The 25,466-nt window shown below is 44.0% G+C and overlaps 1 protein-coding gene across 2 annotated transcripts in view; it reads right to left on the bottom strand.

The window, feature by feature from the left end:
* The window catches only part of CARMIL3 (capping protein regulator and myosin 1 linker 3), a 66,719-nt gene extending 41,737 nt beyond the window's left edge, over window positions 1-24,982 (bottom strand). For both annotated transcript variants that reach the window (XM_042476877.1, XM_042476878.1), the window contains exons 1-2: window positions 24,851-24,982; window positions 1,415-1,509 (exon numbers count right to left, since the gene is read on the bottom strand). In XM_042476877.1, coding sequence (XP_042332811.1) covers window positions 1,415-1,509; window positions 24,851-24,890 — 135 coding nt within the window. In that variant the 5' untranslated portion in view covers window positions 24,891-24,982. The remainder of the gene's footprint in view (window positions 1-1,414; window positions 1,510-24,850) is intronic.
* Between the last annotated feature and the right edge of the window lie 484 nt (window positions 24,983-25,466).

Genomic DNA, 25,466 nt, shown 5'->3' with positions numbered 1-25,466 from the left:
AGTAGTGGGCAAGCTCTTTGGCAGAGTTTGGCAATTTTCCATTCTGGACTACAATTCCCATAGCCCTTAAGCCAAACTGGCTGTCTGGAGACTGACTGGGTAATTCTGAGAAACAAAGTTCCCCCCAAAGTAAAACATCCATGCTCTCCATCAGTGCCAGCAGAGTTACCATTGTATATCATCCAACTGTCCTGATTTGGCAAGGACACTATATCCAGCGATGTAGACTCAAGTCAATTAACTCAGACTTAAATCAGACTCAAGTCACTTCAATGACTTGACTTGGACTTGGCTTGGCAGAAATGACACAATGACTCAACTTGACTTACGACATGTATATTTTTAGTGCCTGATTTGCTGGTGCCATTCACTCAGAGCAGCAGGCAAAACCTGCCTGCAAAGTGTGGGGTGCATTTATTGGAAAGGAACCGTAAATACGTTAGGCAATGGGACTGAGTTGGAAGGATCCTTCTGAAGTTTCTGGAAAGCTTTAAAAGGCCTCTCTGATGTACAGTTGGGACAGGCTGCCAAGCAAATGTCATCCTCCACCTCAAGCCCATTTCCTAACACACTTGCTCTTCTCTCTGAGGAGTTTATCACACTGGGGCTAATTTTGGCATTAAAGAGAGTTTAAAGGGCATTTAAAGCATCCTGCAAATAAAGCAGAAATGATGAGTAATTACACGAATGATTGTCACATGTAATTGAGCAAAGAAAGTGATATTGGAAATGCATTGTTGCTGTAGTCCCAAAAGTAAAAAGATGTGCGTTAATGCTTCTTTCTCACCACTTTAATGGCAGGTTTTGTGTGACGACCTGTGACATTGTTTCGTGTAATTACGTGATTTTTTCAGGATATTCATGGTATAAACTCCCTATCTCCTTCGTGTGATAAACTCCTGAGAAATGCACCCCATCTCTTTTTTATCTGTTAAAAGTTGGCTTCCAGACTTAAGACTCGACAGAAGACTTGACCTGAAAGTATCTTGTAAGGACTTGAGACTTGACTTGAGACTTGGACTAAAAGACTGAATACATCACTGGACATGTCCAATTAATCCTCTGCCATCCCCCTTTTTCAGCTGTTTTTCAAATATCTCAGTTTCTTTCTCTCCTCCCACTTTACCTCTTCATTCATTCCCTTCAGCTGCTTTTAAAATGTCCTGGTTTTTCCTCTTTCATTCCACTTCCCCCTTTCATTCTCAGTTTCCTTCAGTTGCTGTAGACTGAATCCAAGGATCAAAAGTAGTTTGCCCTGGGTTAACTTAGCAGGGATGAGAAGAGAGGAGGCTTAAAATCTTGTCCTTCTCAGTAAACCTACTTTTGCTATGTTGACAACATTTTGATGTGGTTTAGTCATACATCTGGAGGGTATGCCATCCCACCCATTCCCATACCCCAGCAGTCTTCTCACCAGCACCCGGTCTTCATTTTTCTTCGGTTTGGTTTCTAGTTTCACTCTCACCAGGAGGTGGATTGGAGGTCGGTTCAGGATCTTCCGGATGCTGTCTGTGAAAAAGGGTTATAAGGTAAGGATAATGAGAAAATGGATCATTGTTGAACTATTATGATCACCCAACACACTGTATGCTTTGGATTAGTTTCCAGGAAAAATCAGGTCTGAAAGTTTGTCTTAATTTTAGTCTGAAATTTGTGAAACAAACATATAAGGAAGAAATACAAGGTGCCACTGAGCATGCACAGAGTGTCTCCTCTTCCTCACTAAAACAATCAGTACAGCTGAAATAGAAAACTTTCTGGCATATGGTCTTACTAACAAAACAGACAAATAAAATAAAATAAAACCAACTATGGAGCGTGTCAGATTTCATGACAATTTAAATCAACCGTGTAACAATATTACTTACTCTTATTGCCACACATTTAAACTTTTTAAAGATGCTCCTTAAAAAGAACTATCTACAGCAAAATAGGAAAAACATCAAAAAACCAAAGTCAAATTCCAAAGCCTTTTGCCAGATTTTTCAATGCATAATGCCACTTTTGTCAGTTCTGTATGTTAAACATAACCACTCTTTATTTTTTTCCTTAAAGGACTTGATCTGTAGTTCAGAAAAATTATCACTTTGCACTCCAACTCCCAGAATGCTCTAGTCAGCATGGCCAGTGACAGCAGGGGAACTCTGAGAACTGTGGATTGTGGTCCAAAAAAGTAACATTTCAAAGCTTGTCACCATCAGTGTCACTCTTCTTCTTAAACCATGGTGTTGCAAAATAGACATATTACTCCAGACTGGGGTTTAGGATTTCATTCATTCACATTCTGTCAAGAACAAGAATAAAAAGCCTCGGGGAGCTAAATTTCAATCTGATCAACAAACAGATAATTTTGTTCCCAATAAAGGAGACTAGGGTTCAAGGTGTTAATGGAAGTTACGTTCTTTCTTCTTGTATCGCCAATGCAAAAAGAAGCCAGAGTGGAGAAGAAAAGCATTTTGCACATGTTCAAGATAATTGTTTTCACTGTATGGCTCCAGGACCATTTACATTAAAAAATTATAGTGCTATGATTCCATTTTAACTGCCATGGCCGCTTGCAATGGAACCCTGGGATGTGTAGTTTAGAGAGGCACTAGAGCCCTTTGGCTGAGAATTCTAAATACCTACCTAAACTGCAAATCCCAGAGTTCCATAGGATGCAATCATAGCAGTCCCTGATTCTGAGCCCTTTTTCTTGACTAGCAACCACCACTGCAATGCCAGCCTGGTCTGTGTGGACTAGCAAGGAGCTATCAGGACACACTGCACAATTATAACAGTTTGGTACCCACTTAACTGCTACAGCTTCCGCCTATGGGATCCTGGGATTTACAGTTTGGTAAGACACTTAGACTTTTCTGCTTGAATTAAAATACTGTGGTTGTGAGGAGTGCATTAGGCAATTCTAAGTATACACCAATATACCAAACTACAAACCCTAGGATTCTAGAGGACATAGCCATGACCATTAAAATGCTCCCACTTAAATGGCAAATGCCATGATTTCATAGGAGTTTGTCACACAAAGAAGATTGGGAGTGGGAGTTTATCCCATGAATATCCCAGAAAAATTGAGGAATTACACAAAACAATTTCACACATCACACAAAACCTGCCAGGAATGTAGTCACAAAGAAGCATTAATGTGCATTTTTTTACTTTCGAGATTTCAGCGACAATGCATTCCCAGTATCACTTTATTTGGGCAATTGCGTGTGATAATCATTTGCACAATTACTCAACATTTACGAGATGCTTTAAATGCGCATTAAGCTCTCTTTAACGCCAAAATCAGCCCCAGTGTGCAACAGCAGTTCAGATGGAATCATAGCGCTATAACTGTAGAGTGGAAGGGCCCTAAATGCTGGCAACTGAACCCAAAGGCAGCTTGTAGGGGCTCCCCAGTGCAAACCCACCACACAGAGAGGCAAACTAATCAATTATTTTTCTGGATCTGTGTAACTTCTTGGCTTTAGCCAAGCAAGAGCGTGAGGATTAAGAAGAAATTGCTGCTTGGTTTGTTTCCCCGCATGATGCCTAAGGGTAAACTGAGGCCGTAGGTCTCCTCTGCCTGGTGTGAGCTGAGAGAGAAGGAGGACGATGGATGTCCCCAGTCGGGTGCACAAGGAACTGGGGTGAAGTATCGGAGGTGACAGGAACGGATGAGGAGATGGATCAACCCTGACAGCCGAGGCAGGCTGGTGGACTGGCTTCCTTAGGAGAAGGAAAAGATGCTTCAAACCTTCCCCAAGGTTGACATCCCCATATGCCCTTCTCTGGCTCTGAGTTGTCCAAGGGATGGCTGGCCATGCCAAACATCTAGAATCCTAGAGTTGGAAGAGACCACAAGGGCCATCCAGGCCAACCCCCTGCCATGCAGGAACTCACAATCAAAGCACCTCGGACAGATGGCCATCCAAAGGAGACTCCATCACACTCCGAGGAGTGTGTTCAACAGTTAAACAGCTCTTACTATCAGGAATTTCTTCCTAATGTTGAAGTGGAATCTCCTTTCCTATAGCTTGCATCCATTGTTCCGTGTCCTAATATCTGGAGCTGCAGAAAACAAGCTTGCTCCATCCTCAACATGACATCCTTTCAAGTATTTAAACAGGGCTATCATATCACCTCTTAACCTTCTCTTCTCCAGGATAAACATATATCTAGCACCCTAAGACTTTCCTCATAAAGCATGGTTTCCAGACCCATCACCATTTTGGTCGCTCCCCTTTGGACATGCTCCAGCTTGTCCACATCCTTTTGTGGAAGATCTGAAACTGAAGATGATCTTCTGCAGAGTTTAAGGCAGTGATTCTCAACCTGTGGGTCAGGACCCCTTTGGGAGTTGAACAACCCTTTCACAGGGGTCGCCAAGACCATCGGAAAACACATATTTCCGATGGTGGCAATGAAAATAATTGTATGGTTGGGGGGTTACCACAGCATGAGGAATTGTATGAAAGGGTTGTGGCATTAGGAAGGTTGAGGACCACTGGTTTAAGGAGTGGTGTAGTGGTTTGAGTGTTGGCCTACAATTCTGGAGTTCAGGGTTCGATTTGGCCATGAAACCCATTTGTCCACCTTGGGTAAGTCACACTCTCTCAGCCTCAGGGGAAGGCAGTGGCAAGTCCTCTCTGAACAAATCTTGCCAAAAAAACCTCATGATAAGCTTGCCTTTGGGTTGCAGTAAGTCAGAAAGTACTTGAAGGCACACAACAACAACTAACCTGCAAAAAGCCCAAACTCCTTTGAATCATGCATTGCTGGATCGCATTCTATTCAAATGGAATGAAAAGTATTCTGATTGTGTAGACTAGCCCTAAGGCATGTCCCTTCCCTCCCAAAGAAAAGCAACTTTCAAAAGATTGCTCATGCAATCCAGCCAGGCTATGTATAGACTGTGTGCAAAAGGAAGAGCAAAATGAGTCATTTTGAGTTATGTGGAGATTTCCTCCAGGACCAAGACTCTGATGATTAATTCAAAACCTTCACTTTTTAATTTTTAATTTTTCTTCTAGCCCAGAGATGGGAATAAGGTGGCCCCTGAGATGTTTTTTTCTGACCTCCAAATCTTCCCTCCAGATTCCTTAACAAAATGGGGGTGAATTTGTCTCCTGGAATCTCCAAGAGTGACAATTCAGTAAGTCGGGGTGTGTGTGTGTGTGTGTGTGTGTGTGTGATTCCCATACTCTCAGCCTCAGGGGAAGGCAATGGCAAACCTCCTCTGAACAAATCTTGCTAAGAAAATTCCATGATAGGTTCGCCTTAGAATTGCCATAAGTTGGAAATGACTTGAAGGCACATAGGAACAATGAAATATATATACTGACTTTTTAAAGCCATTACCAATTTTTGGCCCTTTGAGTTGGCAGTCTGTGCAACTTCCAGAGGGTCCCTATGGAAGAATATAGATGCCTGTACCCAGTGAAGTTGTACAATTGGCCGTCCACATTTGTGGCTTTGACTTTTGCAAACTGGATTATTTGTGGTTTTGATTAACATGTACTTTCTAAGGACTTTATCACACGAAGGAGATCGGGAGTTTATCCAGTGAATAGCCCGGAAAAATAGCATAATCATGCAAAACAATTTCACACGATGTCCCACAAAGCCCACTGTTAAAGTGGTCACAAAGAAGCATTAACACACATCTTTTCACTTTTGGGATTTCAGTGACAGTGCAGTTCTGATATCACTTTATTTGTGCAATTGCGTGTGATAATTATTTGTGCAATTACTCACCATTTCAGCTTCATTTGTGGGATGCTTTAAATGCACTTTAATCTCTCTTTTATGCTGAAAGTGTGATAAGCTCCTAAGAATCTCTGGGTCTTCCAGCACAACTCTGCCAGAAACTGACCATAGAGTTGTGCTGGAGAACCTAGACGTTCTTAGAGAAAAGACTTATCTAGACGTTTGTACATGATTTAGCATGATGCTATGATATCAATTTCTGTCAGATGTTAGCCATAGAGTTGCACTGGAGGACCTAGAGATTCCTAGAAAGGTGTTCTCTTGGGTAAAAATACTACCTCACTTTGACTCTCAGTGAGACCACCTCTGTGCAAACTGTTGCATTTGTTGTTGTGTGTCTTCAAGTCATTCACAATCCTAAGGTGAACCTATCATGGGGGTTTCTTGGCATGTTTCTTCAGAGGAGGTTTGCCATTGCCATCCTCTGAGGCTGAGAAAGTTTGACTTGCCCAATGAGTTTCCATGGCCAAACCAGGATTCGAACCCTGGTCTCCCAGAGTCATAGTCAAACCACTACACCATGCTAGCTCAAATTCTTGCATACCAGGCAGGAATCCAACTAGTGAAACCCGCCCCATTTCTGTCCTTTCCATGATGGAAAAAACAGGGCTTAATTTATATTGTTTTCCAAGCATCAATGTTCAGTTTTGGAAGAGGTGAGTAAAATAGCAACCACATTAATTTGATTGACAGATTAATTAGTAATGGTTCTATTGCCTGCTTAATGCAATGTTTGTTGTTCAGTTGTATGTGTTTAATCAGGCCATGACTTCATTTATCGATCAAGATAGGAATCCTATGTTGATTTACTCCAGAGTAAGCTTCACTGCCAACAGGGCTTACTTCTTTGGAAAGACACCCACAGGATGGTGCTAAAAGCAAGCATGGATTTGCATACGAGTAAAATTATACTTCTAAAAATAAAAAGCAATTTTCCTTTGATGATGCATCGAAGCTCTATCCTGGGAAGAGGGCAGCTTCTATCCAGGGCTTTTTGTAGTCTGAATAATTTACAGTTCCAGGATTTGAAAGAAAATCATGTTTCAGCCCATCAAAAGCATAACCAATTGATCTGCTAAGGGGTGGGCGATTGCAGCTGGTCTACAGGATAATTCTCCTCCCCGGGACTATCTGGGATCCAAAATATCAGAATACAAAACTGGAAGGGGTTGGAAATCCACTTCAAATATTAGGGGAGATTAAAAAAAAACAACAGTATAGAGGGAGACCTTGTAAAGTAGGCTGCTGCCACACTGTAGAATCAATGCAGTTTGATTGCAGTGGAGGTCTTTAAACAGAGGTTGGATGGCCATCTGTCGGGGATAATTTGATTGCGATTTCCTGCACGGCAGAAGGAGGTTGGGCTGGATGGCCCTTGTGGTCTCTTCCAACTCTACGATTCTATGATTCTGTTATTCTATGATGCTGCTTTAACTGTCATGGCTCCATCCTATGTAATCCTGGGATTTGTAGTTTGCTGTGGCAGCAGAACTCTCTCATACATAGAGAAGATGAAATATCTCACAAAACTAAAATTCCCAGAATTCCATAGCATTGAGCCATGGCAGTTAGTGGCATGAACCTGGATTATTTCTACAGTGCAGATGCAGTCATATGCCCCATACAGACAGGCCAAAATAAAGCTGCTTTGGGTCACTTTGGAGGTATGCTGTTTAAATGATGCATGCGTCCTAAGAGTCCGGAAGTCATGCCAAAGCCATGATCCAGTCCTGAAAACTGGTGCAGCTTCCAGACTCTTAGGGGCTTTCCAGACGGCCCTTTGGGACGTCCGGAGGACGTCCCATTTTAAAAAAGGGGCGTCTCTTTTAGACGCCCCTGGGCCTCGTACGGACTCCGTCCGTACAAGATGGCGCCGGCCTTTCTACATGGCCGGCGCCATCTTTACGCATCGGACGCACAGCGTCCAGACGCGTCGCGCCGCTGCTGACGTAGCGAGCGCGCCCCTGGCGCCTCGCTACGTCGCAAACGCGACGCAGAAAGAAGCTCCATTTTGGAGCTTCTTTTTTCGGTCCGCGCGGGAGTCGGGCCGTCTATAGGCTCCGGCTCCCCCGCGGACCTTCTGGCGGCGGCGGCAGACCGCCGCAAAGCGGCGGTGTGTACCCCGCCATTGTATGCATGCATCATTTAAACAGCATACCTCCAAAGTGACCCGAAGCAGCTTTATTTTGGCCTGTCTGAATCGGGCCATAGTTTACTTGCCATATATACAGGCTGAGCATAAATTGAGGCTCACTTGTTAGACCATAAAACTTATCCAGAGGTAGCCCAGTTGGTCGTATAACAAACTATAGCATCCTCCCAAATCCACAAAACAGTGATACCTTTATTGGAGCAACCAAAATGCACATTATGCACATTGCAAGCTTTCAAAGCCATATAAAATAACATCCCATGGCTAGAATATGTGAATGAAGGCATGAGATTGGGAGAGTAAAGAGAATGAGAGGAAGAGGGATATGGTGAAAAGTGGTAGATATAGAAGAGGTTAGAGGGATTTTTAGAAAGTAGGGAAAGAGGAAGGAGATCAAAAGGAATAAGAGGAGGAACTGAAGGAAAGGGAAAGGATGAGAAGAGATAGAATAAGTAGATGGACAAAAAAAGAAAGATTTGAAAGAATGAGGAAGGTTATAAAAGACAAAAGAAGTAGAACCAAAAGAGATATTAATACGAAAATGTATTTTTGAGGTATATTTGATTACTGTATGTTTGATTTATTTGTATTTTGTGTTTGTATATGTTTTCAGTTTTAACATGTATGTTTTAAATTCAATAAATATTTTTATATATAAAATAAATAAATAAATAAATAAAATAACATCCCAAAGGTGCTTTTATGGGGACACCAAAATGCATAAACTCCACTGACGTCTTTGTCAGGCAATGTTGTTAATCTACAAAATTTGAAAGCTTGTATTTTTGTGCATTTTGGCTGGCCCCATAAAAGTATCACTGGCTTATGGATTTGTGATGTTGTTTTGCTGTATTGTTGATGACATGTCTACTCCTGGATATTTTAAACCTTGGCCTTCTCATGGCAGACTTCTAGGAGAATCACCAGCAACAGTCCAAGATCCCTGCAGCAAACAATTCAATCTTCAGTGTGTCTTTCAGACTTTCTCCTTTGTCTCCTTCTTTCTACTGCAGACCTGACTCAACTCCCTTGTCAAGGAAAAAGAAACCCTTTATGAGTCATCCCTGCCCATCACCTTGATGCCATCTTTGGCCATCTCAGCTTCCCACAGAGACCCATCACCTGAATATTATAGGCTAGCAACAGCCTTAATATTCAGGAATATTACCTCAGGGCCATTTCTCTCTACTTAGAGAAATGATAAGAGTCAAGAATTGCAAAATGGGAAGAATCCTGAGAGGGTAATCTTGATTTAGCATCATGGAAGTGGGAGAATCCAAAGTGGGCCACAAAATTTCCCTTGGGCCACATGTGGCCCACAAGTTACACTTTGCACACTCCTGTATATAATACCAGCAACATGACCTAGCAGTTCTTTTCCTCACAAAGCAGTTTAAAGCAAGACATTGTGTTGACTGACGTAAAGAACAAAATAGTGTCCCTTCCAGGTTCATGTACCAAAGCCAGTCAGAATAGCAGCCAAGTCTTGCTTCAACATTGGTGATGGAGCACCATTTTCTCTGCCTCACTCAAAGGTGGCAAACTAGCCCAGGGCATATAGTTTCCTGGAATACAGCTCTCTTCTTGTGGTTTATGGAGACTCTATCATAGGGTTTTCTTGGTGAGATTTTTTCAGAGGTGTTTTGCCATTGCCTTCCCCTGAGGCTGAGAGAGTGTGACTTGCCCAAAGTCACCCAATGGGTTTCATGGCCGAGCTGGGAAATGAACCCTTAGGGTTGCCATAAGTCAGAAAAGACTTGAAGGCAAACCAACACAAAGGCTACATCTACACAGTAGAATTAATGCAATGTGAAGTCAAAAGCTTTCATGGCTGGCATCCATAGTTTTTTGTGGGTTTTTCAGGCTATGTGGCCAGGTTCTAGTAGAATTTATTCCTGACGTTTCGCCAGCAGCTGTGGCTGTCATCTTCAGAGAATTAATGCAGTTTGATACCGCATTAATTGCTGTGCCTCAATGCTATGGAATGCTGGGATCTGTACTTTTGTGAGCTATTGAGCCTTCTCTGTCAGAGAGCTCTGGTACCACAACAAACTGCAAATCCCAAGATGCCACAGCATGAAGCCATGACAGTTAAAGCAGTATCAAACTACATTAATTCTGCAGTGTGGCTAGTCACCTACCAAACAGGTTAGCTTTGTGGGTGCCGCATGATCTGTGGGGCCGACAAAGCGCTCTCTTCCGAGAGAGTGGAATTGCTGGGAAATGAGGAAGGGGTCTGTTGTCTCTGCCCCCAGTGTTGGCTACTTTGAAGCGATGGCTTCACTCTGCTTAATGACACACAGCTAGTGCTGGTTGGATATTAACTGCTGTATTATCGTTATTATAGTTTTGGTCTGAGTCCTCAGCGTGTTCTTTTGGGAAAAAGTCCAAGCCACTGTGGTTAATCTGATGTTACCTGAGCCAGTTTCTTGTGCCTCAGCAATCTCAAACCTGTTTTCTCTTGGCCAGTTTCCCCATCTTATGCGCTCTGTCAGCAAGAGAGAAGGTGGGGAAAAGAAACCAATATGACCACACTTGCCGGCGTGAGATGGATGAGGGACTGAAGTGGGAAGGATGTAACAAGGGGTGATTCCATAACAATAATGCTATTGGAAGATAACAGAAGCATAGCGCTATAGCTATCTATAGTTCTGCATAGTTGCACATCGCGCAACGAAATAAAAGCCAAATGAAAATGCAGTCATGTTCTGCATACCAAAGCCAATTGTGTTGTTGTATCATTAGTATAGCATGATTGGATGTTTTGCCCATGTATCATTATCGCACTACTGCACATGTCTGAAAAATATTGTTCGTCCCAAACAGAATAAAGTAAAATTTCTATATTTAACAACATGATATATATCCAGTTCAAATAAAAGACCTATACCTCAAAATAAGGCAGAAATCTACTTTGAATGGCAATGCGAGCGAATTGCGTGTGACAAAATAGATTATCACACTGGGGGAAAATACGGGAGCATAGTGGCATGCTCCCATCAATATCACATGATAACACAAATATTATCACCCAATGTTCCATCATGTCACAATTATCCCGTGAATAAAGACGAATTCTAGCGCCAGCTTTTATTCACAGAAAATCCCCATGAATAAAAAGGGGCACTAGAATTCCTCTTTATTCATGGGATAATCGTGATGTGGTGCAACGTTGTGTGATAATTTTTGTGTTATCACACAATATTGATGGGAACATACTGCTATGCTCCTGTCTCTTTTGCCGGTGTGATAATCTCCAAAGTGAAGTCTGGAAAAGCTTCCCAATAGTGCTCCCCGATAGGAATTTTGGGATTTCAGCAACAATGCATTTCCAATACTGCTTTATTTGCACAATTGCATGTAATAATCATTTGTGCAATTGCTCGCCATTTCCACATCACTTGCGGGATGCTTTAAATGTGCTTTAGTCTCTCTTTAATGTCAGAATCAGCCCCAGTGTGATAAACTCCTATGATAGACTCACCTTAGGGTCGCCATAAGTCAAGAGTGACTCGAAGGAATATGACAATAACAATGTGCGTGAAGTACCCCCACCACCACCCCCAAATATACATGGAGTAAATAGTTACTCCAAAACAGCCTGAAAACCAGCCCAAAAAACCCACAAAAAACTATGGATGCCGGCCATGGAATCCTTTGACTTTACATTAAATAGTTACTCTCAGTTTTTTTTTACTAACTGTAGCGCTCGGGGAACATGTTCAAGGGAATGGACTAGAAAATACTAAGTATGGTATCTCAACTAAACTACATATCTCAAAATTCCTAAGGATGGAACCATGGCCATTAAAAACTGGTCCCAAACTGCTATAATTGTGCATTGGGGATACACCTTAGGTTAGGGTCCTGCTTTTGAGAGCACCATGTCCAAAGATTCACACACTCTTTAAGACAACATCATTTAGCAAAAAGGCAGTGTAAATCTCTACTGATAACAACAGTAATAACTTAAGGGATCAGAGCTTTTGGAGGCATGCAGGATTAGGGCGTTGTGGCGGGTTTTCTCTCAGTTGCGCTCTGGGGAAAAGGGGAAACCAAGTCATTTTTAGACCCTGATGTGCCGCCTTTTCCTGTCTGCTCGCTGTGCACCAAAAAAAGAAAAACCCAGTCTCACACAGAGATGCAAAATAGCTGTTGGGCAACAAAACCTCAAGATGGGAGGAAGTTTTGCCAGCACACAACAACGCAGGGCTTGAAGCAACAGGGAACCTTGCCTCACACAGAAAGGATTGACAGCAGCCTGCAGCCTCAGCCTTCAATTATTATGATATATTTTAAATACCCAGTGTATTCTTTACTGTTTCGGTAGGGTCACCTTTGCAAATTCATCGTGAGCCGGATTAGGAGATTTAAATGAGCGCTTAAAGCTAGTGTGCCTTGGTTAAAAGCAACATTAATGCTCTCCCTCTCTGGGCATGGGAGAGAGAAAATATTAGATTGATTTCTAGTTTGCACATCTGCATTTTCCGAACACTGCCGGTGCAGGTCTCTGTAGAGGTCCGTGTTTTGGATTCTTGATTGCTCTTTATAAATTATTCGTTCGCAGATTGACGCACCAAGGAGGAGTGTAGGAGTGAAAGGGCTAAGATGTTTTGCAGGTCTCGGTTTTTAAATGGAAGCAGTGTAAATCTAAGAGCCTGGTCTCTTTTGATTATACTGCAAGTGGTTGAGTTTTGGGGTAATATTCTCTGTACTCCAAAATATAGCTTGAAGTGGAAACATGGGGTAGGCCTCCTTCCTTTCTTCCTCCTCCCTCCATGAGTTGCCACAATCAAAGTTTAGCATTTGTTGTTAATTGACATCAAGTCAACTTTGATTTATGGCGATGCTATGAATGAGCGGCCTCCAAGTTTCCCTTTTGTCAATAGTCCTGCTCCAACAGTGCTGCAGATTCAAGGCAGCTGTCACTTTCTTGATTCACTCAATCCATCTGTAATATGATCTTCCTCTTTCCCTACTGCTACCTTGCCTTTCCTAGTGAGCAATGCCTTCTCAAATGTCTCATCATCAAAGAGTTCCCATACCTTGGATCAAATATTGATCAGAACAGAGGCTGCAGTCAAGAAATCAGAAGAAGACTAGGATTGGGAAAGGCTGCTATTAAAGAACTGGACATGATCATAAAATGTAAGGAAACTCTGAATACTAAAGTGAGGATCATCCAAGCCATTGTACAGTGGGCCCTTGGTATCTGCTGGGGTTTGGTTCCAGAAACCTCCGTGGGTAACAAAATATGTGCTCAAGTCCTATTAAATACAGTGGCATAGTAAAATGAGGTCCCTTACTGTATATAAAATAGCAAAATCAAGGTTTGCTTTTTGAAATTTATACATTTTTAAAAATATTTTCAAGCTGTGGACGCTTGAGTCCATCAATAAAAAAACCTGTAGATACAAAGGGCTGACTGTATTTCTCATTGCCATGTACGGATGTGAGAGCTTGGTAGTACAAAAAGTCCATAGGAAGAAAATGAATTCATTTGAAATGTGGCGCTGGAGAAGAGTACTGAGAATACTATGGGCAGCCAAGAAGACAAACAAATGAGTTCTAGAACAGATTCAACCAAGATGACTAAATTGAGGCTTTCGTATTTTGGCCACACGATGAGGAAAAATGAGTAATTTGAAAAGACAATGATGCTAGGAAAGGTGGAAGGCAGCAGAAAAAGAGGAAGACTGCATGCCAGATGGATAGACTCGATCAGGGAGGTCATGGGAGGGACTGAATTTGCAAGACCTGAGCAGAGCAGTGGAGGACGGGGCCAGGGGCCTTGGAGATGTCTCATCCAAAGGATTGCCATGAGTCGAGGTTGACTCAAGGGCAGCTAACTATCCAAAATATGACAGTCTCAGTTTATTTATCTTGGCTATGCCTGTATAGTAACAATGTACTTCCACATTAGGAAAGGCACATGAAGTACAGGAAGATGCCAGCATGGTTAAGGAGCTGTGTCAAGAAGTGGATCGCTCCTCTTAGCCCTACCAAACAAGAGACTCCGGAACTATTCCATCTTCCTTTCCTTAAGAGGTTTTCTGTGGTTAAAAAAAGAAGATAGGAACATCTCTAGGAAAACACAGGAGAATTACAAATGGAAGACATCATCATCTATACTCCTTGCAAAATTCTCTGAATGAGGCAAGCCTTGCCTGGAAAAGCCTTGCCGGGGGTGGGGGGGGGGGGGACACACCATGAAGATATAAAGAAAAACAAGGCTTCCATCAGAAAATGGAAGCCTTGTCCAGATGTGGAAAACGCTGACAAGCACAATCTCTAGAAAGACAAATTAAAGTTGACAATCAAGCTAGAGGAAGCAAAACATGGGAGAAAAGGAAAAGGTGAATACGAGTAATTGGGGCATTAAGATATTAAAACCAACCATTTTTAAAAATTAAATATAGCAGAGATGGCTCGTGTTGTAAGACCAGGAGGGAGTTAACTGTGTGCTAAACGGAGACAGTAAAATTGCAGGAAGATAAATGGATTTCTATCTCATCTGGAGAAGATGTAGAGATCAGTGCTTCAAATCCCTTTTCAGGGTGAGAATCTTGAGCCAAAATACAGATAACAAGAGGTGAAGCACTAAAGCTTCTCATCAAATTGAAATTAGCAAGCGGCTCAATCCAAATAGCGTTTCTAACAAGAATATGAAACATGTTCTGAAAATGTCTTGAAAATCAATCTCCATATCAGAGGGTTGGAAACTCACCAATGCAATACTGATCTTTAAAGGAGCCAGGAGCCTTCAGGGAAATACAGGCCAGTTGGCAATTTTATTGGTAAAATTGGTGGAAAACACATTAAATTATCAAGCCAATAGAAGGACAAATCTTGCTCATAGACTACGATAAATGGCTGAAGAACCAGGTGCAGAGACTAATTAAAAAACGGATCATTCTCACAATGCATGAAAATAAGAAATAAAAATGCCTGCCCTTATAGTATTGAAACTTTAAAACTTCTTCATAAATACACACCCTCCAACATTTCATAGATGACAACAGGGACATGTGTGGACAAGCGACACCAAAGTGTGGTTGGCATAAGTAACGTTATTGATAAGGAGAATGCACAAGCCAGGAAAGGTTATAGCAGCTTGCTTTTGCCTGCAACTATTGGAGAAACAGGAGTGACAGGCAGGTTATTGTTAGTTAGTACTTAGAATCATAGAATCATAGAGTTGGAAGAGACCACAAGGGACTTGATCCAGTCCAACCCCCTTCTTCCATGCAGGAAATCTAAATCAAAGCATCTTTGACAGATGGCCATCCAGCCTCTGCTTAAAGACTTCCAAGTAGGGAGACTCCACTATACTCTCAGGATGGAGTGTGTTCCACTGTTGGACAGCTCTTACGGTCAGGAAGTTCCTCCTAATGTTGAGCTGGAATCTCTTTTCCTGCAGCTTGCATCCATTGCTTCGGGTCCTAGTCTCTGGAGCAGCAGAAAACAAGCTTGCTCCCTCCTCAATATCACATCTCTTCAAATATTTAAACAGGGCTATCATATCACCTCTTAACCGTCTCTTCTCCAGGCTAAACATCCCCAGCTCCCTAAGGCGTTCCTCATAGGGCTTCATGGTTTCCAGACCCTTCACCATTTTAGTCGCCCTCCTTTGGACACACTCAGGTGGTTTCTCAATGTCCTTTTTGAATTGTGGCGCCCAGAACTGGACACAGTATTCCAGGTGGTGCCTGACCAAAGCAGAATACAGTGGCACTATTACTTCCCTTGATCTAGACACTATACTTCTATTGATGCAGCCTACAATCACATTGGCATTGTTAGCTGCTGCATTGCCCTGTTGTTGACTCATGTTCAACTTATGGTCTACTTGGACTCCCAGATCCCTTTCATACGTATAATTCTCGTTCAGCCAGGTGTCACCCATCCTATATCTGTGCATTTCATTTTTCCGCCCTAAGTGCAGTACCTTACATTTCTCCGTGTTGAAATTCATTTTGTTAGCACAGCAACAAAGGAGCATGTAAGTTTTAGGATGTCATAGAGTTCTTCTTTGGGTAGAAAGTCTACGATACCTGCAAACTGGCCAAAGTCTATCTTGTCCACTAAGCTATTTAACATACTGGCCAACCCATAAAGACAGTAGCCCATACCTGTCAATGCTTTCCAAAAATGTTTTCTAATGCTGGGGTTTGAAGAAATATTTGCCTCTGAATTTGCGGAACCCATAGAGCTGCAGGTATACCTCAATGTATTTCTCTAATCCCCCTTTAAAACCATCCAAGCCAGTGGCCATTGCACAGCTTGGGGCAGAACATGCCATAAATTATGTGTTGTGTGAAAAAAAAGTGCTTTGTTTTAATTGCACAGGGGGAGGATGGGTTAGATGGCCCTTAGGATGCCTTCTAGAACTACAATTCTATGTTTCTATTATTCTATGATTATCCTAAATAGACTGGAAATTGATATCAATGGTTGAGTTCTAATATTATTAGAGTGGGGGGAAACATGCGTTTTGATAAACCTGTGCTAAGTTCTTCTTAGTCACTGTTCCTTATTATTATTATTATTATTATTATTATTATTATTATTATTATTAACCTTTATTTATAAAGCGCTGTAAATTTACACAGCGCTGTACATACAGACTTTTTAATTAGACGGTTCCCTGCCCTCAGGCTTACAATCTAAAAAGACACCACACAAAAGGAGAAGGGAGTAGTGGTGGGGAAGGGGATGAGGGCCAGCAGTTCCTCGTTGTAATTTGTATTTGTACAGTGGTTACTCCAACAGTCTGATCATTTTAGCAGCTCACAACATAACAGTCAAAACGAAATCAATGCATAACATAAAAGTTTAAAGACAGTTCAATAAACAACCCTGTTTAAAACAGGGAGAGCCAGTGGGGTGTCGTGGTTTGAGTGTTGGACGTTGGGAACCAGGGTTCAATTCCCCATGTGGCCATGGATAACCTTGAGTCAGTCACACTCTCTCAGCCTCAGAGCAAGGCAAGGGCAACCTCCTTCTGAAGAGATTCTGCCAAGAAAGCCCTGCGATCGGTTCATCTTAGGGCTGCCATAAGTCAGAAATGACTTGAAAGCATACAGCAACAACATTATATAATGTTGGGAGTTTTAATTTTAAGCATCGCTAGGATGGGATGAGCCTTTTCTCACAGCTGCCACACACTGGGTGGACATCTGCATTTTAACCACCCACCATGGTTTTTCCTGGTGCACCAGCAGCAGCTCAAACCCCCTCAGGCACAGAGCATTAGGAGTCACACTTAACTGCATATATTTTTTGCCAACTTTTATTTTATTTTATTTTTGCTCATTCATTCAGTATAGAGAGATCCAAGTGGAATTGTTTGTAATCCACTTTTTATTTTTATAACACTGAATAAAACAGCATCACCTACAAACCTGGCTATCACATTGTTCAGTATTAACCTCAAAACATTTACATGCCCTCGAACTGTTCAGATTTGGCAGGGACAGTCCTGGTTATTCCTCTATTGTGCCACTTTCTTAGCAGCTTTTAAAATGTCCCAGTTTCTCTCTCCTCCTCTGTCCTTATCCTTTTTCCAATGGCTGCAAAAAATAGTTTGGAGATAATTAACTCAACAGAAAGGAAAATGGAGGAAAGGACCAGAATGGAAAGGGCAGATTCCCCCACTTTGCTTTGCTTTCCTTACTAGGCAAAATCTGATCTCTCCTCTAATACCTTCGTATATCCCTGCAATATACACGATATGCCAGTATACGCTGAATTTTTAAAAACACTGTAATACTATCAGTGATAGCCTTGTGGCTTTATCCAACCTGGCCTTTTCCAGCATGTCCAGATATGTTAGATAAGCAATGCATGGCCATGCTGGCTGGGGATGATGGGAGCTGTAGTCCAACACACTTCAAAGCAAACAGATGAGGGAGAGATGGAACAAAAGTCAATCCAGCACTCAGTGCTTTAGGAAATCTCCAACAGAGCACAATATATGTACCATCCATCCCCTCTTATTTATTCACAGTATCTGATCATCCCAGAAGGTTCTTTCTTAGCCATCACATTTGTTGTCATTATTTGCTGTTAGTTTGATTTTTGGCAATGCTATGAATGAAAGCTAGGGTGGTGCAGTGGTTTGAGCATTGGACAATGGCCCTGGAGACCAGGATTCGAATCCCAGCTCTGCCATGAAGACCCACTGGGTGACTTTGGGTAAGTCACATTCTCTCAGCTTCAGAGTAAAGCAAAGGCAAACCCCCCTCTGAACATATCTTGCCAAGAAAACCTCATGATAGTTTCGCCATAGGGCCACCATAAGATGGAAACAACTTAAAGGTACACAACAACAACAGTTAATGAAAAATTTCCAAGATCCCTGGTCATCAACTGCCTTGTTCAGCTCTTGCAAATCAGGGCTCCGTTGATTGAATCAAACCACCTGTATTGCAGTCTCTCTCTTTTCCTACTGCCTTCCGTATTCTTCCTGAATTTCTCCAGTCCTTGGGAAACACCCATCTTCCAATTTGTCAACCATCATGACAGCTTGTGGTGGTCAGTTCCATAAGCTATGATAAAACACCTCTATATTTTGTCATGCATTTTCTGCTAATTTGCACTGATGGCTGTTTGAAGAGAGAAAATTTCTGCCCAGTCTCTCTGCTGTGTTCCACCCTTTTTTGCTTTTTCTTCTGTCTTTAAACCCCTGAATCTACCTCCCAGAAAATATGTTCCTGCTCTCTCAATCTTTTTAACTGGTGGTGTATGTAGCACTCTCTGACTCCAGCTTTAGACAGGCATGAGATTAGGAAGATAGCGTCCAGAGATGCTCGAATGGCTTGTACCACTTCTTCCAAGTCATATTTGTGACTGCTTGCTTCCATTCAAAGCAAAATAATAAAACATATCCTTAAACATTCAAGAATGCAGACAATTCAAGAACTGTTTGACAGTTATGCTGTCTTGGAAAGTGGTGGAGTCTCCTTTTTGGGAGGTTTTTGAACAGAGGCTGGACAGCCATCCATTGGGAGTGCTTTTACTGTGTATTCCTGCATGGCAGAATGGGATTGAACTGGATGGCCTTTGGGTTTTCTTCCAACTCTATGGTGGGATACAAACCGCCGCTTTGCGGCGCTTCCCCGCCACCGTCGTTTGCTCCGCGCGGGAGCCGCAGCAGCCAAACCGCGCGACTCCCGCGCGGAGCAAAAAAGAAGCTCCATTTCGGAGCTTCTTCTTGCGGCGCACTGATGACGTCGCGAAGCGCTGCCGGCGCATTCACAACGTCATAGGCGCTGCGACACGTCTGGATGCTATGTGTCCAGTACGTAAAGATGGCAGCACCCATGTAGAAGGGGCGCCGCCATCTTGTACGTATAGGATACGTACTATGGTTAGGGGGGTGCGGAAGCACCGCCCCTTCCTAACCCTAGTACGTATCCTATACGTACTATATGGCGGTTTGTATCCCGCCTATGATTCTATTAAAGAAAACTAGTACAGCAGAAGAGATCAACTTGTACAGAAGGAATGGTACAAAATGACATTTCTCTTACCTGGAACTGAAGTGGTACTACTCAATTTATATCATCTCTGGCTTCCACCATCTCACTTTGAAGCCTGTGTAGGCTAGGAGTGAAATAGGACAACCACAGCAGCTTCACCACTAGCCACAGTTGTTCACTAGCACATGGGTATCTTTTAACTTAACATCCACAGCTATAGCTGTGTTAGACTGTAGAATCAGTTGTAGAGAGATCTTGTGGCACCTCTGAGACTAACTGAAAGAGGTTGGCAGCATGAGCTTTTGTAGACTAAAGCCTATTTCCATAGATGCATGTGGAATCAACTAGTGCCATATTGACTGGTTGGCAACATAAAGCAACCAAATGCATCTGAGGAAGTAATCTATGAAAGCTCATGCTTCCAACTTTGTTTCTTTCAGTTAATCTCAAAGGTGCTACAAGATCTCTTCACATACTTTTAACTTAACAGTTGTTGTTGTGCACCTTCAAGCCATTTTCAACTTACGGCAATCCTATGGTAAACCTATCATGGGGTTTTCTTGGCAAGTTTCTGCAGAGGAGGTTTGCCATTGTCATCCTCTGAGTCTGAGAGAGTGTGACTTGCCCAAGGTCACCCAGTAGGTTTACATGGCTGAGCTGGGATTCGAACGCTAGTCTCCAGAGTCATAGTTCAGTGCTGGAACCACTACACCACGCTTAGCAGTCTCCATCCTTTTTATTTATTTACTACCTGGCTGTGTTTGAGCATGTACGAGAGAGACAGGGAGACACAGTCTGAGGGAGGAGGTGAGACATCATCTTTGCACCTTCCGTAATATGTGCAGCAAGTGAAACCTAGTGTGGATAGTAGCATTCCTTCCTGTTTTATGAATGCACCAATGCATTGGAGCATGTGGTTTATCCAGCGCATCCTCCTGCAGTGTAGAGAGGGTACTTCTGAACATGTCCAGAGCACTCTTTTCATTGCAAGAGCCAGAACCTCTTGCACCATGGAGCAGATATGGGCAAAATGCAGTTCAGGGCTTTTTTTCAAGGCCCTGAACCCCTCCAAAGTCTCTAGACTGCTGTTTTTCTGGGGAGAAAAGCCCAGTGAGTGAACTGCATCTTCTGGAAACCTCCAGGAACAGTAACTGTAAATAGGCCGCAGGACTCTCTGACCTGTATAAAATTTCAAAAGCAGCCCAGAAGTGGTTTAGAAAAACATGTACTTCAAAAACATCAAACATTCTTGGGCTGGCTGTGTAGCCCCAGAGGGTCACGGGGCAGAAAAATGGGCCCAAGATGCACTAAACGTGCCCACCCCACTGTTGGCATGTGTTGTTTGTGTATAACTATTTGCTTTTCTTAGCAATGTGGTGTTTGTGTTATCTTTATCTGAGATGTGTGTGTATCTGTGTATGCACACACACACACACACACATCAGTACATAGAGATTTTTGGCTCCACCAGTTGTCTTCTGAAATATTTATACTCTTTGTTTTCTTCTTCTTTTTCCAGATAAATGTTGGTCAAAGAAACTATAGTAAAGTAGACACTTCAACTTGTTGCCAAGGATCAAGCTAAACTGTCTTTCAGCCCAATTGTGTATACATACTAAGTACAGATGTATCTCACTCCACAAAGCCTCTAACAACGAATCTCCTTTTTACAAAGGCTTTTTACACCTACCCAAGCCCCCTTTCTCCCTTGTCCTTTGTCTAGCTCAACAATTTTTAGCAGCTTTGGCATCGAGAGCATATTGAAAGAAGGCCAAAGAAACAGACATTCAGTGTCAGGTTGCAGCAATGTGTCTAGAGTAAACAATGCAATAGTGTTTGATCTGGGAAAGAGCAAGACTCTGCTATAGCCTATCCAGCTCTAGCCATGTGCGTCTGCTTCCAACAGGTGAGGTGAACAGCAGCTGGCTCCAGAATCCCTTACTGAGCATGCATGAGCTGCAAAAAAGGAGAAAAAGGAACAGCAGATAAGCCTGCGTTACCATAGATCAGTGGTGGCAAACCTATGGCACGCGTGCCAGAGGTGGCACGGCACTTTGCATTAAATAAGTGGGTTTTGGATTGTAGTTTGGGCACTCGGTCTCTAAAAGGTTCACCATCACTGCCATAGATAGTGTTTGAAAAAGCATGTTTTTAAAAATAGATCTATAAGTTTAGCCACCAAAATAGAAAGCATAAATGGAGTAATTACTGGATACATTTTGGAAGAAATCTTCTGTTGTCTTTTGAAGGTTCAAAATGCTTTTGTTTACAGTCGGCCCTCCATGTCCATGGATTTTTTATCTGTGGATTCAAGCATCTGCAGCTTGAAAATGTTATGCCAAATAGCAAATGTTGATTTTGACAATTTATATAAAGGACACCATTTTACTGTGCCATTATATTTAATGGGACTTGAGCACACACAGATTTTTGTATTCACTGGGGGTCCTGGAACCAAATCCCAGTGGATACCAAGGGCCAACTGTACTTATGCAAGGCTTTGTTGTTGTTGTGTGCCTTCAAATAATTTCCGACTTATAGTGACCCTAAGGCAAAGCTAACATGGGGTTTTCTGGGGCTGAGAGTATGTGACTCACCCAAGGTCACCCACTGGGTTTCCATAGCTGAGTGGGGAATCGAACTCTGATCTCCAGAGTCATAGCCCAATGTTCAAACCACTATACCATGCTAGCTGTCTATGCATGGCTTATGGGACATGATTGCTTCATTTCACACGTGCATATTGTTTTGTTTTGAATATGTAGTGAACTGAAACATGTTGAATGGCTCATCTTTTGTCTGGAGTAGGAACCTATCCCTGTTCTTTCTGTGTTATTCCTGATTCTGATACCAAAAATCAGGAATCATCCTTTGGGTTTCTTTACAGCAAAATGAGGAGAGAAGCAACAGGATTTGAACTGTGAGTTAATGCAGTGGAGCAAATTCCAGACAACTCTCACGTCCCTATGTGTAGTGTGTGTGTGTGTGTGTGTGTATGAGGAGAATCTATCAGTGCTTGGAAAAGTTACTCTTTTTGGACTACAACTCCTGGGATACCCAGCCAATATGGCCACTAGTTCACAGCCCAGAATAAAACAACTGCATTGTATGTTAATGGTCCTTAGTTCAGTTTCCAGAATCCCTGGATGCAGTGATCAGAGGAAGAACGATGGAAATAGTTTCCCTTTTCTGTCTGAGACCCTGAAGACTTTCTGTTGCCGACCAGTCAATTTAGCACTAGTTGAACAAACATTCTCCTCTTGCTGTGACAGACAGCTTAAAGCAAAAATAAACAGGTACAGACAGAAGGATCCAAAAACACATTGCAGACAGAATGAATTAAACCAGCTTTCCTCAACATCCTGACTTTCAGAGTGCCAGGCTGCCTGGGGATGGTGGGAGATGTAGTCCAACACATCCAGAGAGCGCCAGGATGGCGAAAAGCTGATTTGAACCTTGGGTGTGTCAAATTTTGGTTGGTTTTTCTTCTTCTTCTCTGTTTTGTTATTTTTCCTGTGTGGTTGTGTGTGAGTCGCCTGCCGAGCTTCTGTGTCAGAAAACATCTGTGTGTGCACGATTTATGTCCACGTTTGCGTACACTCACATGAGTGTGTCTCTCTGTCTCCTTGGGAGATTCCGTGTGTGTGTGTGTGTGTTCTGCTGCAAAAGGATATTGCAAAATGCGCGCCCTGCACACAAGCCCACTGCTGTCTCAACACCTTTGCTTCCTCTATAAAAACAGGCACTCCCCTAGAGCTGGATTTTAAAAGGGGACTCCAAAGAGAGGCAGCAGAAAATGTGCATGGGAGACACACACTGGAGTCGGCAGCTCTCTCTCTCTCTCACACACACATACACACATACATACACATGTTTAGACACCATCCAGAGCCTCAGGAGACAAGCCATTAGCCCACCAGCAGCTCCCAGAGATAATCCACCGAGCAGAAAGCCCAAGGTGGAGTTTCAGCAGAAAGATAAACAGCTTCCTATCCCCTGCAGCTGCAGGTTGGAAACCCAGCAGCCTTGGCTCCATCTCCAGTGCACTAGACCTCCCACCCGCCCCCCAACCTGCGCCTTTCCATGTAGGCAAGCCCTCCAACAGTCTTCTCCCCACCCTGCCATTCGGCTGAAGTAACCCACTCCATCATCTCCCAGACACCATGACCTTCCTCCCTTCCCTCTCCTCCTCCATCCCCAGGGGACCCTGCCATCTCCTGGAGAGCCATGAAGGCAGATGGAAGGGGGGTGAGGGAGGATGGGGAAAGGGGGGTTGAGAGGGTTTAAGTACCATGGACAGGGATGGAGGCGAGCATCTTGGATGGACACTGGTCCTAAAAGAGGGACACAGAGCCTACAGGGATTGTAGAGGCTGAGATCCAGGCTCAGAGGTAGCAGGGAGAGAAAGGCAGAAGGGGTGAGGGTTTGATGGGGGAAAGGTGTGGGGCAGAAGAGGGCGATGGGGCTGAGAGGAGGCATCTTGGAGACCAGAGAGCCCCCTTCTCTTAGGATTCAGGTGGCTAAGGACTGGGATTGCCGGGAGATGGAGGGGAGGGGGCTAAACAGCTAGGTATTAGTGGCACATGGAGGCTGTGGCTGGGTGGGCAAGCTAAGGAGATATGTGTGGGGTGGAAGGCCCCATACTTTGGAGGTCCAGATTGGGAGGGGGAGAAAAAAGAGTTCTCTTGTATCAGGAAATATGGGGGCCATACAAGGGATTGGTCCTAGGCTGGCTTGCAGGGAGAGAGCATTGGGGGAGATGGAGGTCTGGGGGGGAAGAGGTGGGGGCTTCCCAAGGAGGAAGGGGCCACTGGGGCTAGGAGCCTGAGGAAGGGGGCAACTCTGTGGCTAATAGCCTGGCAATGGGGAAAAAAAAGAAGGAGGAAGAGGCCCCTCCTGATATGGCAAGGGGGGTGGGTGGGGGGAAAGCAATACCCTGATTCAATACCGGCTGGGCGGCGGTGGCACCAACCGAGGCTGCTTTGGCAGAAGCCCTTCCCCATCAGCCTGGGATCTATATAGGGCAGGGGCCTTGGGCTGGGGCCCCATCCACCTGTTTCCAGGGGATGGAGGAAAGAGCCAAGAACTGGGGGGCTCTGGAGAGTCTTTGGGGCTCAGTAAGACAAAAGGGGGTGTCTTAGGAGAGAGGCCCCTTGAACCCGGGGCAGGAATGCATGAATGGAGGGGGGCAGAGCCTGGCCAGGGATGGAGCCCCTGGGCCAAGAGGGCAGGAAGGGCTCCCCCTTTTCCTTGGCAGCAGGGCAGCCTGGCAAGGAAGCCAGTCCTGTTTAGAGGGGGGGGGGTCGGTGGTTTTGTAGAAGGAAGAGGAGGCAGAGAGAGAGAGAGGGCTGTGGCTGGGCAGAAGGGAGGCTGGTGGTCCAGGAGGGAAGGAGGCTCCTCTGGAGGAGGAGAGGGAGAGGCTCCTGGGGACCAAGGGGGGGATGATGGGGCAGGTGCTTACCTTGCAGCTCCCGGGCCACCTCCCCTCCGGCCTGAGCCATCCTCCTCCTCCTCCTCCTCTTCCTCCTCTTCTTCTTCGCGGCTGCGGCAGGAGACACCGGCACATGCCCGGCTGGGCGGCGGTGGCACCAACCGAGGCTGCGCAGCCTCCTCCTGCCTCCTTCCCTGCCTCCTCCTCCTCCTCCTCCTGGCTTCCTTTTCCTCTGCCACCCTCCCTCCCTCCCTCCCTTCCCTTGGGGACCAGTTCAGAGGATGGAGGCAGCCTCCCTCCTCCTGGATCCCTGCCTCCCTCCCTCGTCCCAGGAGGAGGCAAGCCATGAACTGAGCATCCCTGCTTTGCTGGGCCATATTCTGACCCCCCCCCCACACACACACTTGTTGTCCCCTGCTGTCCCCCTCTTGCCCCCCCAGGAGCCCCCTCTCCTCCTCCATTGCTTTGCTCAGGTCTTGCCAACTATAGCAGAGCCTCTCTGGTGGAGTCCATCCATCCAGCATGTGGCTTTCCTCTCTTTCCACTGCCTCCTTCCTTTCCTAGTATCATGGTCACCACTGCCGCCATATCATCATCATCATCATCATCATCATCATCATCATCATCATCATCATCATCATCATCA

This window comes from Sceloporus undulatus, chromosome 6, assembly GCF_019175285.1.
Source record: "Sceloporus undulatus isolate JIND9_A2432 ecotype Alabama chromosome 6, SceUnd_v1.1, whole genome shotgun sequence".
NCBI classification, from domain to species: domain Eukaryota; kingdom Metazoa; phylum Chordata; class Lepidosauria; order Squamata; family Phrynosomatidae; genus Sceloporus; species Sceloporus undulatus.
Note: the sequence above shows the minus strand (reverse complement) of the source record. Positions and strands in the feature narration are given on the sequence as shown.